The sequence below is a fragment of the Molothrus ater genome, chromosome Z (assembly GCF_012460135.2).
Source record: "Molothrus ater isolate BHLD 08-10-18 breed brown headed cowbird chromosome Z, BPBGC_Mater_1.1, whole genome shotgun sequence".
NCBI lineage: Eukaryota > Metazoa > Chordata > Aves > Passeriformes > Icteridae > Molothrus > Molothrus ater.
In genome coordinates this window covers 8,789,440-8,806,952 of record NC_050511.2, presented here as the reverse complement: position 1 = coordinate 8,806,952, position 17,513 = coordinate 8,789,440, and the positions used below count along the sequence as shown (strand labels likewise).

Below are 17,513 nucleotides of genomic sequence, written 5' to 3'. Positions count from 1 at the left end.
GCAAGTTGTTCTGTATACTTTTTACACTCCAGCATCTCCTGGACTGATTAGGAATCTGCTATTTCCCTTTCCACAGAAGCACAGTGTCTGCTCAGGGAAATTAACCCCACCAAGGACCCTGATAACAGAGGTTTGTGGATGTTGTGTCCCAGCATCTGCACTCCTGAATATGCTCCATGGTATCTTTGCTCTGTTCCCACCCCAGAAAATCCTGAGGAAGCAGAGATGATGATGTTTGTACTCAAAGTCTTGCTGTGCCTGTGTTTCCATTATCCAGGGCTTTGCTTGCTCCCAGATGTGTCACAGGTGGGCTGAAGTCAGCAGCAAGTGATTCCATGCCCAACACTACAAATGGATGTGCAGGACCTGAATGTCTCAGCCTTTCCTGACTTTTTGGTCCTGGGTTTTGCTACACACAGCTACTGTGACATGCCCTGTGGAGGATTGGTAGCACCCACTGCTGAGGCTGTGGGCTTCTACAAGTGGTGCCCAGAGCTGCCCTCAGGGCTGCCACATTTTGCTCTTTGAGCCTGACTGGAAATTGGCTTTGCAGTCTCAGAGCATCCAGGACTTCAGACACTGGAAACTCTTCAAATGGGATAAATAATGAGCGTCACATTCAGTCCAAGTTCTGTTGGACACATGGGCTGGTGGGAGCAGGCTGCTCTGGAAATATGAGATACTTGGTTCACTGGGATGGCCACATGTGACTTCTGAGGTGAGACCTTTCTGAGCTTTTGGAGGCTAATTGAAGCCAAATCCTTGAAGCACTGAAGGTTTCCACTCCACCTGTTACAGTTTTATGCGATCTTCCATTTCTGCAAGCCTTTGAGATTGTAAGGAAAGGATGAGGATTGCTTTCTCCCCCACCAAAAGGAGCTCAGTGCTCGACAGGACACAGTTCTTTTTCAGCAGTCAGCGCTCACGTAAAGAACAAGGTCCATGGCTATTCCCTCTGTGCTGGGCTAAACCTCGGCTTCCTAAGGGCTGAAAATCTGTGCAAATGAGATTTTGGCTTCTATCAGACTTTGGGGGTTCCAGCTGCTGTGGCAATGTGTCCATTTACCACTACGTGTCAGCAGAGGAAGCCATGCTACTGCTCCATACAACAGGAAGATGCCATGCCAAGAAGGAAATCCAAACCTTTCTTCACAGCCTCTCCCCAGCAAGCAGGCCTTGCTCAGCACTGGGTTTCAACAAGGATTTATTGGCAAGGACTCTCTGGCCTTATGTAGGTGATCCACAAATTTAGTTCTGCCCTCTCTGCACAGCCACAGCCTGGCAGGTCCTGCCCCCACCCCTGGGGTTGTGGCAGCATTGCCCTGTGTTAGCAGAATTCCTCCACTTGAAGCTTCTCCAGATGTCTGGGTGGTGGACTACAAATCCCATTCCTCCTCCTCTGTTGTCTGTTGATGTGTAATGAAGCCTAAGAAACTACTGAGACATGTTTTTCCTTAACACTGGCAGAACTAATGAGTCCTGGCAGACTGTGATCCTCCTGGCAGTTTCTTCTTCTCACCAAAGACATGAACTATTTTCACAGGTTTTGTGGGATCACAGGCTTGTACAAAGCCTGATAGATCTACCCTCTAAAGCTGTGTTTTCTTTTTTATTTTCTGTCTTTGATTCTTTTGCAGATTTGTGATCTGCTTCAATACACAGGACCTATTTTTGGGAAGGGTTCCCTTTTTTGCTAGCATCACAGATATTGCCAGCTAGGTTTCCTTCCAAGCTCTTGGATGGCTCACGTGGGACAGATCTCCACTTTACTCCAGAATTTCATCAGCTCCATTTCAAACAACTACTTCCATTTCCAGAAAGTGGCAAATTCAGTTCCAGTGACTCCAGACAGAATTGTACATGGAAAGCAGGCAGCTTCTTCACAATGTACACAAACTTTGGTAATTTGCAAAAAGCAAGACATCAAAGCCCTGAACCATCAAGCTGTGTTTCCTCTCACCTCACTGCCAATCCCTCTACTCCTGTCCCTCCCTTCTCTCCCCCACTTGCACGTCTAGAACATTTCACCTCCTGCATCTGACAGCACTTAGCACTACAGGATATCAATCTTATTGCTGACCTGTGGCTATTTTTCACTCACAGGTAAGAGCTGTGAGCTCTCCAATCCCTGTCTGACAGGCACGAGCAGTGTGTCCCAGCAGGACAGGCCATGCTGTACCGTGCACCAGCGACTCTCTGCAGCACAAAATTAACAGACAATCTGTGGAAATGAACCCTCTTGATTTCCCAGCTCCAAGGAGGAGCAAGCCTGAGATGTGCTCCTGACAGGGCTATCCTGCATTGCTGGCTGGACCCCTGTGGGATGCTCGGCTCTGGAACCTGTGGAGTGATGAGGCAGTGGGCAAGAAAGCACAGGCACTAAAAATAGGCTGTTTGCGGTAGGGGCTGACCACATTTATTAGCAAGCCTCTGCTCTGGCTGACCACAAGGTCAGCTGCCTAGAGCTTGGCCGTAATTCACTCTGTGTCTGGGCAGGAAATCTACTCGAGCTCAGGGGGATGTCCAGTAATAGAAAAAGTTGTTCCAGGACCTTGGGCTATTTTTGCTGTTTTCTTTTATTTTGCAGGCAGAGAACTTTTCGGGAGATGCATCTTGTGCTGGAAAAAAAGAAAAATAAAAGCCAGGTGCTCATGAACAGAGGTAGAGGTAGAAATGGAAAGGGGAGGATGCAGATGTTTGTGCCTGTTTGGGTCTGGGGTTCTTCTTCTTCTTCTGATTTTCACCAGGGAAGATCAGAGCAACAAAGGGGACTTAAACACCCTAACAGTGTGCAGCAGAGTCCAACAGGTTGCAGCAGGGGTGTCCCTCCAGGTGGGGTTGCTGTCTCTTCTGCTTCCCTGCAGCTGTGGGCTGGCAGGGAAGATGGGGAGGCAGTGGGAAAACCATCACAGTAATGAATTCTCAAGGGTGGAGATGATGGACCTTCCTTGGAAAGACATCAGAGGGCAACTTGAATTACAGCCAGTTTGTACCTCTGGCCAGCATGGGATGGGCCAGCAGATTGTGCCCCAGCAGATGCAGTAATCCCACTGGGAAAATGCTGGTTCCCAGCGGGTGGCCATGAGCCTGGGCTAGCTCAGCTGTGAGTAGCAATGAGCAAGAGGAGGCAGAGAGCAGATGCCTGCCCTTGAATGGCAGCCTTCGGAATGATTTAAGCAGGCTCTGCTGAATGGGGCTGCAGTGTGGAGTGAGGCTGGTATTTTCAGCCAGCTGGATAATGAGAGCATCCAGAGTTATAACAGGAAGGATTAAAAAATGTAATTGCTAATGGGGAATTAATTGTTAATGGGGAATCATCATTGCAGGAGGGTGTTCCCAGTGTGGTCCCGCAGGGATATGTTCTTGGCCAATTGCTAATCACTCGTCTTATCAATTATCTTGAAGGCAACATAAAACTGTTGCTGGCAAAGTTTGCCATTGACACAAGGGCTGATGTATATAATGGGAGGGATGAGTCCATCACACACAGAGTCCAGAGCAGTTAATATACGAGCCTTCCCTCGGCATGAGCATGAGTTTTATGCAGCCAAACACAAGTCCATTCATCTCCAGTGGACGAATGTAGGTCAGACTGGCAGAATGCAGGATGACGGAGGACAACACTGATAAGGCTTTGTCAGGAGCCACCTGGAGATAAAGTGGCAGTGCTGAGAGCAAAACTTGGCCAGAGGCAGAAGGAGGAGGTGTCACGGAGGTAGGAAGGTGCTATGTAATGAGTAGACAGAGCTTTTTCCTGAAGTGGCCCCAGCCTGAGCCTGGAAGAAGGCACCACTTCCAGCCTCTCAGCCAGCCACTCTGCACACACTGTCAGTCCCTTCGACCTCGCCTGCCCCAGAAACTGCCTGTGCCTGGGCAATTACAAAAATTTCAGATCACTCTGTTGCACACGCAACTCACCCTGGGGAATGGGTGCAAAAACAAACAACACATGACAGATGTTTGTCATGTCACTTAATGCATGACTGAAGGACACTGTGACAGTGCCAGGAGGGGAGGAGAGGAGAGAGGAGAGAGGAGAGAGGAGAGAGGAGAGAGGAGAGAGGAGAGAGGAGAGAGGAGAGAGGAGAGAGGCGAGAGGAGAGGAGATACTTCAAGTATACTTATGAATGTATATTTGTAGATAGCAGTCCTGCAGAGCCATCTTAGGATGCATGCACAAGGCCACCCCATCACGCCTCTTGAATCCAGTCACCTCAACTCAACTGCATTTGCACAGCAACCAAAGCCTACACAGATGTCTACAAAAAAACCACACAGCCTGATGTGAATGTACAAACCACCTCCTACATAGCAAATCCAGAGAACACCTCCAAATTCAAAGTGTCTGGTTTAAGCATGCCAGGCAGATGGCACCTCCCTGGCATGGGCTGACTTACGTGGAGGAAGCAGAGTTCAGAAAGAGCTGGTGACACCCCTGTCAGCCAGAAAATGCAACACAGACAAGGCTGGGCAATTCTAGAAGGGGAAAGAGGTTTTCCTATCTACAGCTGGTTCCTCTTTGAAAAGCCAATTTGCCTGGCTTTGCTGTGCATTTTGAAGGCTATTTACTGGTCCAGGCTTTGTCATTGCAGCAGCATTTCTAACAAGGTATGTGCAAACTGGAGCCCCCGGGAGGCTTTGCAGCAGAACCGACTGCAAAAGATTAGTCAGGGCTTAAGAGAGCAAGAAAAAAGGGAGAGCAATGAAACAAAATCTCTCTTTTCCTCGGCTGAGGAATGATGGGGGCTAATTGCTTGTAGCTGGTGAGGAAGAGAGGAGATGGGAATTTCTTCACCCATCAATAAATTAACCCCAGCATGTGACATCTGAAGTGCATTCATTTCCAGAGCCTTTTATCTCTTTGTCTCCTCTCCTGGGTGAAAACATAATTATTGTTTAAACATGAGTTAATTCAGCAAGGTGAGGATCAATAAAGCAGAATTACTCCTCTTTTAAAAGCAAAGAAATCTCAATCTGGGACAGATGTGGACATAACTCTGGCAGGGCTGATGGATGGGGCAGACACCTTGGTCACAGCAGAGCTCCCTCTTCCCAGGACTGCCTTAAGCATTGAGTTTAATAAGAACAGGTAAATCCAGCAACAGGCAGTCACAGCACTCAGTACAAGAAGCTGAAATCACCCATGCATGTACCCATTTTGTAGCCTGACATGTGGTGAGGCATCTCCGCCACTCACACACTTCCCACATAAGAGCTTTTGGGTTAAACCCCAAAGCTTGTGCTGTGACCTGTCCCAGACCTTTGAAGGAACCCAGACCCAGCTAGGAAGGAGGTCACTGCACTGCAGGGACCCTCACCAGCTCTGCTCTCACAGAGTGGAGGCCTTGGACAACCAAAGGCGTGAGTGTCACAGCAGACAGCAATTGCATCCGTGCTCTGCTCTGCTTCCCCCATCACCTTCCTCCATTCTGAAATAAATTGGCAGCAGCCACTGCCTGGAGAACAGAACACAGGAAGGAAAACTGAGCTATCCAAAATAATGGGAAGTTGATTAGAGGGCTAGAATACCTCTTTTATGAGGAAAGGCTGAAATACTTGGTGTTTTTCAGCCTGGAGAAGAGAAGGCTCTGGGATGACTGTCCAGTACATACAGGGGCTACAAGAGACCTGAGGATGGACTTCTCACAAGGATATGCAGTGACAGGACAAGGGGTAGTGGCTTTAAACTGAAAAAGAGTAGGTTTAGATTAGATATCAGGAATAAATCCTTCACTGTGAAGATGGTGAGGCACTGGCACAGCTGCCCAGAGAAGCAGTGGATGTCCCATCCCTGGAAGTGTTCATGGCCAGACTGGATGGGGCTTTATGCAGACTGGTCTAGTGAAGGTGTTGCTGTCCATGGCTGTGGGACTGGAACGTGATGATCTTTAAGATCCCTTCCAACCAAAACCATTCTGTGATTCTTTACAGAGGGCCCAAGGCCCTCCCCTTCTCTCCAGGTCTTCTGCCTGTTCTGCCTGCTGTGTGCTCTCCCATTCTTCCTGCAGCTCCTCTCCATCTGTTGCAGACATATTTTATGAAAAATCCTTTTGCCAGGATCTTTGCTCCTGAGAAGCTGAGAAACTTCAGCTTCTCCATGTTTTGCTGCTTTGGAATGTGATCTGGAGGACTGTCTACCCAGCATGTGAAATTGTTTTTACTTGATGACCAATGACAGCCACCTGTGTTGAGGCTGTGAGCAGTCACACGATTTTATTATCATTACTTTTCATTCCTTGCTAGCCTTCTGATGGAATCCTTTCTTCTATTCTTTTAGTGTTTGTTATAATATATAATTTTCTTTTAATACAATATATATCATAAAATAATAAATCAGCCTTCTGAAACGTAGAGTCAAGATTCATGTCTCTTCCCTCATCCTGGGACCCCTGTGAACACCATCACATCCATCCCTCCATGCCAGCTGGATCTGTGCAGATGGGGACAGCCCTGTGACTGTCCAGGGCAATGCCCATCTCTGCGGGCAGCTTGGCCCAATCTGGAAGCCCCATCTAAAGCTGTTTATTCATACACTGGGGATGACAGTCCTGGACACGCTCTTCCATAGCCCCTCTGCCTTTCCCTGCAGCAGGACACCGCAAACCCACTGCTAGAGCCAGAACATTAGTGCCAGCCTCAGAGCATGCCCCTGGAGCTGCCCTGATGGATGTCTCTGGTCTCCCTCCCCCTGGGAACTTCAGTCCCCAGCTGTGTCATGCACGTGAAACCTGAGCAGCCTGCCAGGCATGCAAAGCAAGGGAGCTCTGTCACCCCAAAGGTCACAGAAACCCCAAATCCACTGACCTCTGAGCCCCTCCACTCCCTTCCCCCAACAGTGGGGATCATCCCAGGCTTCTGCATCCCAGACAGATGCTCTGCCAGCTCCAAAGAGAAGGACTAAAGGTGAGCAGCAGAGGGGTTAATACATGAACAGCCTCACCTTCACCAAGCCTGATGCTGCTTTTATTAATTCATGTGGCACTTTGCAGGACGCTCCAGTAATCACCGTGGTGCATAGGAGAGCCAGGAGAGGGTGGCCAGGCTCCCTCCGCCGTGCTCATGCTCACTTAACAGCTTGTCACATCCTCCTCACTCAAGTATTCAGTGCTAATGCATCTCTTAGAGTGCTTCATGAGCTATTAAAGTCGAACGTGCCTCAAGTGCATGATAAATGGACTCTGTGCCAGCATCTCCCCACCACTCCACCGGGTCCCTGCCACCAGTGGGATTAATCCATCCTCCCGCCCCATTCCTGCTGTGCACTTCCAGCCCCAGCGCCCGGCTGGCGGGGGATGAGCTCTGGGCTTGGCTGGTGAGGAGAGGCTGCAGCAGGGGATGGACTCTGGCTGTGAGGCACAGGGCACAAGCTTTGGGTCTCTGGTGTTGACCTGCCTGTGTGCAGCCTCTCTGAGCCGGGCACGGTGGGGTGGGAGGGAGATCTGCTGCTCCAAAGCTCCTTCCCAGAGCCTACCTCGGAATTTCAGAGAGGTGCCCAGGAGGGACAGATTGAGGACAGTCCTGAAGGTGTCCTACTGTTTCATAAGTAATTTTCTGACTCTGTACTCTTTTTTTGTCCCCCAGTGAAGCTGCTACAGATGGGAAGAGCCCTGCCACACTTCTCACACTCCATTCAGGCAGTTTTTGATGCACACAGGCCTCTGCAGCTTCAGTTTTCTGCTGGTGCCCCAGAAACCTCCCTCCCAGACACAGGCAGGCATAGGAAACAGGGGGGACACGAGGACATGGGAGGCTATGCTGCTGACCCCCTGAATCCTGCTGTATCACAGAGCAGAAGGTGACAGTCACTGCAGCTCTGCACCAGCTGTCAGTGGCAAAATGTCTGGTCCTGCTCACTGGTGAGCAGCAGCATTTGTTCTTCTCTAGACAACACAATTCAAGTGTGTGCAACCCTGAAGTACCTGGCACTCCTGTGTTTTGTGCACCTCCCTGTGCAGCAGGTCTGGGTTAGTATTCAAAGCATCCAAAGGATGCTCTGCTGTCCTATTGCCAGGTCCTTTAAAGCTCCCCAGGCAGTGATCCTGCAAGCACAGCAGGAGAGAGCAGCTTGCTTCTCTGCAGGAAGCATCATGCCACCATCACATACAGCCCAGCACCCAAATGCTTTGAGCAGGCACCCTGGGAAGGGGTTGGGGACCTTCCTGGAACACCAGCCAGCGAGATCCTTCTGTGTCCAGAGAGTGGCTGTCCCCATGCAATGCGGATGTGCTGCCAAACCCTGGCTGCTTTGTGTCCAAGGAAGCTTGTGGCAATGTAAACCCACCCAACTGGATTTAAGGCAGCTCAGTGGGCACTCTGGCTAGATTCCTCAATTTCACAGAGCCCAAGGATGCATAGATGTCTTTACTGGAGTTAATGAGCAAAATTCCCCGCCAATATCTTCTAAAAGGTACTACAGACAGGCTGCCAGAAAAAGCAGGGAATTCTGGAGATTCCCCATTTTTTCCTATTTTTGCAGAGCTTGACTCTACACCAGAACCCAACCATCCTTCATAATCCTCCTGCTCCTGCCTAGACCCCTGATCATGTGGGGCTCCTCAAGTTCCCAATGCCACCAGTGACTCTAAAGGGTGATCCCTCTAAAGCCACCACTAAAATAAGCCCTGAATCCTCTGCCAACCCGGAGAGAGGTGAGCTAGGGGTGGGCACAGATGTGTGGTGGCAGTGGGGATTAAGTCACTCCAAGGAGGTGAGAGCAGGGTGAAGCATCATCCATCATTTTTGTGGGTCCAGGCATCATGGAGCTGTCAAGGGTGTTCAGAGTTTGGAGCTGTCAGGCTGATGCTTCCTCCCAACTCCTGACTCCTTCATGGGCAGGCTGCATGGGGCAGCATCTACAAAAGAGTGGCCAAAGGAGTCCAGAGCAGTAGGGACACAGAGAGCCGTGGGCAGGGCAAGGGGCATCAGCAGAGGGAGATGAAGGATGCCCAAACCCCACAGTGCTGGGCTGGAGGGGACACTTGTCATGGAGAGAAGTGATAACATGCCTGATAAATAATATCAGTCACACATGGAGGGTGCACCCAGATTCCCCCAGGAGAGAGGGGCTGAAGGAGCAGGATTCCCATTTTTCAGGACCCCCAGGGCCTGGGAGGGAGGCGTGAAGGACTCACCCAGCTGGCTGTGCCTCTGAGCGTACACCACCACCACCGCGGCGAGCACCACGCAGCAGGCTGACGGCACAGGGTTAGCCATCTGTGGAAGCAAACACAGGCAGGAGCAGTCAGGGTTTGCCCCCAGGGCTGAGAGCCCCCAGTGATGAGACTGCAAGGAGATGACTGTAAAACCAGCTCCATTGCAGCCAAGGGGAAATTCACTGCAAAATAAGGCATTTTGCTGGGGCACGCTTCATCACTCCATAGCCTGTGGCACTTTCTGTGGGAGGTGCCTGGAGGTGATGACATGCCTTGCACAAATGCTTCATCTTCCCTGTCTCATTTTCAAAGTTTTCCTTAGGAAATCCAGTCCCTGGTGGGGCTCTCTTGGCAGATGCAGCATCATCCCAGGAGCCAACGCTGCCTGCAAATGGGTTGCTGAGGGGTTTTGAGGAGATGGGAGCACACCCAGGTAGTTCACAGTTGATGCTGCAGGATGTGCAAGATGTTGATCACAGCAGAGACCTCAACCTCAGCCATCTGCCATCAATATCTTTATGGGCTACAGTTGTCCCCCATTTCTCTGGGCTGGGAGAGGGGCAGAGGCTACTCTGTCCTGGTGAGCTGTGCCTTGTCCCAGGGGATGCTGTGGTGCAGGGAGGTGTGGAGAGGGTGACAGCTAAGAAAGCAGGTGATAAAGACATCCTGCCTGCACCAAAAAGCCCCTCCAGGAGTGGGCAAATGGCAGCAACAGCTACAAGGTTACCCTGCACGGCCCTGCCAGGCTGGAGATGCTCAAGCTCTCATTTTCTTGCAGCCAGGGCTGGTAGAGGAGACCAGAGCCAGGATGGAGCTGCTGGGGACAGCCATGGGGATGCAGGCCCACCCACCAGGAAGTAAATTGCACCATGCATGAAAAGCAAATTGCACCTTCAAAACCATTTAAGCCTCTCTAATCTCCAGTGCCGTGCACAGGATTGCCTTTTAATCTAGAACATGAGTATGGGCTCATTAGCCAGATGGCATCCATTTTAACCTAAATAAAGGGGGAGCTCCATTGGCGAGAGAAAAATATCCAGCAAAACATATTCCATTACCCAACAGGACTGTTGCAGGAGCCCAGATGGCCTCGGGCTCACAGGGAGCCTTTGCAGGGCTGGAGGGAAGGCAAGAGCAGCTGGGTGGGATTGCACGAGCAGATTTTGGGGTGCAGCTGAACCAGCCTGATCTCAAATGTCTCTTAGGGGCAGGGATGCTGGGGGAGACAGTGGGTCTGAAGAGGATGAGCCTGGAGATGGGTAGAGAAGGGATCCATGTCCTTTAATACTGATCTTTCAGTGCTGAGTTTGGGCTCCAAGGGCTGGCAGCAAGAGCCATTCCCACTGTCCTGGTGCTGCAGAGCATGGACAGGCAAGACCCAGACCCTGCTGATAGCCCTCACAGGTCACCTTGAGCAAATCACTCTAACTGCCTTCCCCGTGCCTCAGTTTCCCCATCTGTGAAACAGAGATAATGAAGGTGACCTTCCTCTGACAGCTCTAGGCGAGGAGCGCCAAGTGCTAATTACAGTCTCCTTATCACTCACTCTTCTTCTTCCCCCCTGCTTCTCTCATGCCTGCTCTCCACTGCCTTTTCCATGTGTCCCCTCTGTGCCCACAGCATGGCTCCCTGACTGCCACCCCACCTGTGCTCCAGCTGCCATCACAAGAGGCACCTCAGGGAGTGGGTGACAGCTGGAACCTGAGGCAGGTGGCAATGCCACATCTTGGGGCACTGCTGGCATGTGGGACCCTGAGCAGCTGGGAAACCACCTGCAACCCAGGAACCAACTCCCCCTATTTACACTCAAATTTACTTTCCACTGAATATTCCTTTTCTACAGCCCTGGGGGCTGATGGGTGGCACCAGGACTTGCAGCAGGCAAGGAACCAGGGGCCATGGCCTCCCTTCACCACAGCCCAGATATCTCCAGCTAGTGCAGCCACCCCATTTCTGGGGACAATGTCAATGACAGGAGGTGGGACAGGACCCCCCAGCAACCAGCCTGCTCCTTGGAAAGTGTGAGATCTCCTTGATGCAGCCTTCAGCTTGGCTCAGTGCAAATATCATCAGCAGCATCACCCGGCCCTGCCAAGGAACAAAGCCACCTGCTGCCCACCCCCTGCTGCTCCTCCCTTGTCTCATCAGCTCTTAAAATAATTACTGCTGCTCCTGCCCATGCACCTAGGCCAGCATCAAAACAGAGTTATGTAGCAGGGAATGGTTCTTGTCCCAAAGCACTGATGGTCTCAAGGGATACAGGTGGAGTAAGAGAGAGCAGAGGAACCCAGATAAGATCCCTGAGGACTCTGTGGCATGGCCAGGACACAGGCAGAGGCTTCCAGTGACAGCACAGAGAATTCACCATTTGGCTGCTTTCACCCTGGAAAACCTCATTTCTTCTTAGAGATTAGCCCTGGGACCAGGGAGGAGAGAAGCTATTTTAGGACAAAAATCTAGCCAGAAAACCAACTTCTTCTCACTTGAATTGCAATTTTCCATGCAGTATTTGCTTTGTTTGACTGTTTTGCCCAAAGCCATGTTGATTTTTTTTCCCCCAAGCACATAAAAAAGCCTTTGCAATTTCTGCAGATGTTTCCAATGCAAATTTCTGTTGCTGTATTTGCTTGCTTATCTGTTTCTCTAGTAAAAGCCAGCACCCTGGCATTCGGGTGCACAGGCCAGTGAGCAGCAGCTGACCAGGTGTGCAGAGTCCTGAGCTATGTCCCCATGGCAGCAGGGAGCAGTTTATAGGTGATGGAGGGGAACCACATTTATTACACAGCAAAGCCCGCAGTGTGAAACTCAATCTTCTGTGCAAAAGGTAAATTTTGCCCAGTAATGAATAATTTCTTGGAGGTAGAGAGGAAAGAGGAGCCTGGGGAGGAAGAAAGGGGGAGAGGGAACATATGAAGTGGTGGACCAGCAGCTCTGGAGCCGTCCTCCCTGTCCCCAGCCTCCTGCTTGGGGAGAGAGCAAAGCGTTGATCTTTCCCTGCCTTGTCCTGGATACCAAGAATAGTGAGGGCATCAGTCATTGTCACTCTTAGCAGAAGGCAACTCAACACAGACATGGATAAGGTCCCCTCCAGCAGCTCTCAGTCGAAACCAAAGGTTTCCAGGCCTGTGTTCCCTGAGCTGGATCAGGACTGAAGGGGCACAGCAATGTGGCATTAGCTGTTGTGGTGTGATGGGGTGAGGACAGTCCCAGGCAGGGTACAGCAGGAGTGAAAGGGATTCCAGGCAAGGGATTCCAGTGAATCCAGGCAAAAAGCACTTTCTGCTGAACAGTCCCAGTGTCCTCTTTTGAGTAGGCAAGGGGATGGATCCCTTCCAGCTCTCCCTTAAGATAATCTCCAAAGCTTTAGCAATGGAGTACCAACTGGCACCTGGAAACAGCAGCTCCAGGGCAGGGCTGGTGAGGGATGTGGGCTGCACCCCAGTCACCCACCACAACTCTCACCTTCCACAGGCTGCTCTCAGCAATGATAAATAAATAAACCCCTCATTCTAGAAGTGTGTGGCTACCACAGAAGAAAAGTGGTAGTTTCAAAACCTAGTGTTTCCATGACAAAGTCTTCCATCAGACAACTCACCACCAGGAGCTGTTATGAGGTCTGGCTCTGAAGTGGTGAACTGGTGGAAAACAAACTCTGTTTAGTCATTTCCTTCCCCTCCAGCTTTGCCCTGAGCCTTCCAAAGGAGCTTTGTAGCACCTGTCCTGCAGGCAGGCACCGCTGTGTGACTGCACTGCCCACAGCGACTGTCGATGCTGTGCTAGAACCTCTGCTGCACACCTGGGCTGTGCATGGACACCTGTGCTGCACACCTGGACTGTGCACGGACACCTGTGCTGCACATCTGGACTGTGCATGGACACCTGTGCTGCACACCTGGACTGGGGATGAACACCTGTGCTGCACACCTGGGCTGTGCATGGACACCTGTGCTGCACACCTGGACTGTGCACGGACACCTGTGCTGCACACCTGGACTGGGGATGAACACCTGTGCTGCACACCTGGGCTGTGCATGGACACCTGTGCTGCACACCTGGGCTGTGGATGGACAGCTGTGCTGCACACCTGGACTGTGCACGGACACCTGTGCTGCACACCTGGACTGGGGATGAACACCTGTGCTGCACATCTGGACTGTGGATGGACACCTGTGCTGCACATCTGGGCTGTGGATGAACACCTGTGCTGCACACCTGGGCTGTGGATGGACAGCTGTGCTGCACACCTGGGCTGTGCATGGACACCTGTGCTGCACACCTGGACTGTGCATGGACACCTGTGCTGCACACCTGGGCTGTGCATGGACACCTGTGCTGCACATCTGGGCTGTGCATGGACACCTGTGCTGCACACCTGGACTGTGCACGGACACCTGTGCTGCACATCTGGGCTGTGGATGGACACCTGTGCTGCACACCTGGGCTATGCATGGACACCTGTGCTGCACATCTGGGCTGTGGATGGACACCTGTGCTGCACATCTGGGCTGTGCACGGACACCTGTGCTGCACACCTGGGCTGTGGATGGACACCTGTGCTGCACACCTGGGCTGTGGATGGACACCTATGCTGCACACTTGGGCTGTGCATGGACACCTGTCTGCTGACACAGGCTGTAGCTGCTACAGTTCCCCTGTACTGCAGACACCAGCAGCAGGTGCTCAGGTACCACCTGTACTGCAGCTGCCGAGTGTAGGTGGTACTGCACACCTGCACCACAGGGGCTGGCTGTGAGTGGTACCCAACACCTGGAGTGCAGATGCTGACTGCAGGCACTGCAGCACACCTGTTCTGCAGGCCAGGTCACAGTCTGCCTCTTGCTGAGGTGTGGTACTGTGCCTGTAGAGCAGATGCCAGCTGTAGGCATCACAGTGCCTCTGCACTCTCAGCAGGCACCTCCTGGGCCCAGCGTTACTGAAGGAGGAACAACACCCTTACCAAAGTCACTCTCAACTCCTGAGCCTAGGCCAGAGATGCACAGCTTCTCCCAGTCCTGGGGATCCAGGGTGCCTCCTGTGGCATGCCATCCCTCCCCAGGGACAGGGTGTGGTGCTGCTATGAGCAGTGAAGCACCAAAGTGTGCAGGACACCCTCCAGCCCCAGGTTCCCAGGTGTTGCACCATGTGCGGGCAGCTCTGCTTGGGCACCCGACAGCACTGAGTGCTGTCTCCTCCTTTCAGATCATCCCTGGCAGCAAGACGAGGGAAGGAGACGAAAAAATAGTTGTCACTTAATATCAGACACTTGCTAACAGTCCTAAAGCCTTCGGGCCTTACAGTGCCCTGTCAGCACTAAACTCCTCTTTGCTGCCTACGAGGAAGAGAGAAAAGAGGGACTTTATCATCTCCTTCATATGTGCTATCAGAAAGCCTTATCAGCAGAGACAGAATCCCCACTGCTTGAAAGGCTTTCTTAAATCTAATTTAAACCCCCACTGTCAATAGAGCAATTAGTACTGCCCCCCTGGACCATGAGTGCCACAGGGATGACTGGGGCCAGATGAAATAAATTCACTCTTGGCTCTCGTGGACTGTGACTTTCCTCCCTCCACCTCCTCCCTTTCTGGTAATGAAGAAAAGACCCCAAGGAGGAGGATACCCTGGAGGAAGGAGCACCCCACAGCAGAGCTCCTTCATCACCCTGCCTCTGCCATCCAGTGAGCACTGCTGGACCCCTGGATGGCAGTGCAGGGGGTGCCCTCATGGTCTAGGAGATGGGCAAATGGTGGAAGGGTGGTCCTCACAAAGCTTCCCAGCTGCTTGGGTTGAAGGTGTGCCCCCAAAGGCAGCTGTGGACTTGCAGAACTCTTGGTTCCAACATCCCTGCTGAAGGTTGCTCCATCTTCCCTGGATGCCACTGGCAAGGTGTGTCAATGTGAAAAGCAATGACCAAAGCTGCTCCCCATATCCATGGGGCTGAAGAAAGCAGCTCTTTGGGAGGGAGCATCAGCCCAGATTAAATCAGAGTTCCTTTTCAGAGGGTGATGCAGAGATTAGGAGCTCCAGGCGTAGCTGGGATGGTCTAGGGAGGAACAACCCATGAAAAGACTCAGGCTGTTTGAGAATCCCCCAGACTGGCAAGCTGGCTCCCAGGTAATTTCTTGCTTCTGTGGATCATGGTGACATGCTGCCACTGGGGCAGGGAGCTGTAGAAAGACCAGCAGACTCCTGAGAGTCCCAGGAGTGAGGTTGTCACCCTGCAGCTCCAGGGGCTGGGGGACTCCTGCTCCAGGAGCAAGGTAGGGCTCTCACCTCACATCTTGCAGCTCTTCAAACTGGTGCCCAAAAGCATCAGGACAGTGCAGTCCACCCCTGGGACACACTGGGGTGCTATGATCCCTCCATGGCCCCATGACAGGCAGGAGCACCACGTCAGGAGAGCATGGGAACAGGTACAATCACTGGGCACCTCTCCAGTGAGCCTGCCCCTGGTGCCACATCCATTGTGGGGCAGTGCTGCTGCACAGGCAGCTCCTGCTGGTGCCCATTCCCTGTTCCCGCCTGGAGCCTTCTGGGAGATGTTTCTCACAGCCCATACCTGTCCTCAAACTCCCACCATGCCTACCAATTTTTCCTCATGTGGAGGGCAGCACTCCAAGGCCAGCTGTCTGCTCCAGCAGTGATAAAAGCCAGCACAAGGAACAGCATTCTAATGAGCATCACACACCTTCAACACCAGCACTGTGAGGAGGCACAGCAGGGCAGCAGGGGCTTGAATCTCCATGGCAGGGGAGCAACACTGTCCCAGGACTATTCCTCAGAGACACCAGTGCCACCTGGGCAGGAAGTTCAGCCGAGCTGCCATACCCCAGCCCGACCCCTCCGCAGCCCACAGCCCCACCCAGGCAGCCTTTGAGATGCAGGAAAGCTCGGACCAATAATGGAAAATGAAATTTTCCCTCTCTTTTTACTCAGCTTTCCTCTGCACTGAGCATTTCCTGGCTCCCTGCAGAGAGAGATTGCAGGAATCAATAGGATCTTTGCTTCCATTAAAGAGCAGCCAGGACCAATGCTTTTTATCTGGAGCCTCTGTTCAAATGAGGTCCTGAGCAGTGCTTTTTCCATAGATGGTGCCATGTCAGGGACAGACAGAAGGGATCAGACAGAGAAGGGAGAGAGAGTGGAGATGGGAGATGCTGGTGGTTCAGGTGCCTCCCAGTGCTCCTCTCTGGAAGCTGGAGAAATCACCTAAGATGGGCATATTTGGGAGCAATTCCTGCTCGCTCTGAGTCTCCAGGATGTGGTTACTGTGGGATGGAGCTCTTGGTGTTATGCTGATTTTTGGCACTTTGATTCCCAGCCTCCACCCACAAAAGCAGAAAATGAATGCTGCAGAACAAAACCAAAGCAACCCCAGAAAATCAAAACCAAACTCCCATACACTGAGCAAACCACCCCAAATACTTTAGGAAGGTCCTGCTGTCTCACACCAGGTTCAGTTTGTGCTTTCCAGGCAAGTGCTGACAACATTTCTTATTTTTGTCTGCGGGGCTGCATTGCCCTTCAGTCCCCCAAGGATTTTGTTCACAACCCTGTTTTCTGCCTTGGGGAGACTCTGTAGTGAGGCTGCTTTATGAAATACCCAACATCCCTTCAGATCCAAAGCTGCAGGGCAGAGAAAAGCAGCCTAATATTAAAATCTGGATTGTGGCATAGTCATGTGCCATCCTGAGCAAAAGAAAGAGGAAAGGGATGACAGGCAGGGCTTGTCCAGACAGACTTCTTCTATCAGCTGGATGCCCATGACACAGCAGACATGGCACAGAGGAGCCTGCTGTTTCCTGTGGTCACTGCTAGGAGAGATTTTGGGGCATGTCTGGCCACAGCAGCTTTAGCATCCCTCTCAATAGCACCTGCAGACACAGAAACATTATTTTGATTGAAACACAAAGGCTGCATATCTTACTAGCCCAGTCTTGCTCCTCTGGAGGGCTGTTCTCTGCAACACCCAGGCAAGGGGCTGGACACAGTGTGGGCACTGTGTCTGAGCTTGCTGGCACTGGGGTTATGTGAGGTGAAGAGCACAGCACTGCTGTGGAAACACAGGGGCAAGCAGGGCAAAACTGCCAGCTGCAACCCCAAACAGTCTGCTGGCACCCTGCAGGACCCCTTTCCTCCAGCACAGGCAGGACCATGCTTGCTTGGCCCCAGCAAACCTCCTAGTGGTGATGTCCCCAAGCCAGGACAGCTACAGCTCATTCCTGAGTCAACAGAGGTATCCAAGGACTGAGGCCACAGCATTGCTGCTCAAGCAGCAGGACAGGCTTGCTTTTTGCCAACGTGCTGAGAGAGAGCTGGAGGAGGATGACAGCCTGAAGTTGTGTTGCAGGGGCTCAGGGACAC

The 17,513-nt window shown here is 51.9% G+C and overlaps 1 protein-coding gene across 3 annotated transcripts in view; it reads right to left on the bottom strand.

The window, feature by feature from the left end:
- The window catches only part of CNTFR (ciliary neurotrophic factor receptor), a 202,847-nt gene that overhangs the window by 74,695 nt on the left and 110,639 nt on the right, over positions 1 to 17,513 (bottom strand). For all 3 annotated transcript variants that reach the window (XM_054517960.1, XM_054517959.1, XM_036403708.2), the window contains one exon: positions 9,132 to 9,213. In XM_054517960.1, coding sequence (XP_054373935.1) covers positions 9,132 to 9,213 — 82 coding nt within the window. The remainder of the gene's footprint in view (positions 1 to 9,131; positions 9,214 to 17,513) is intronic.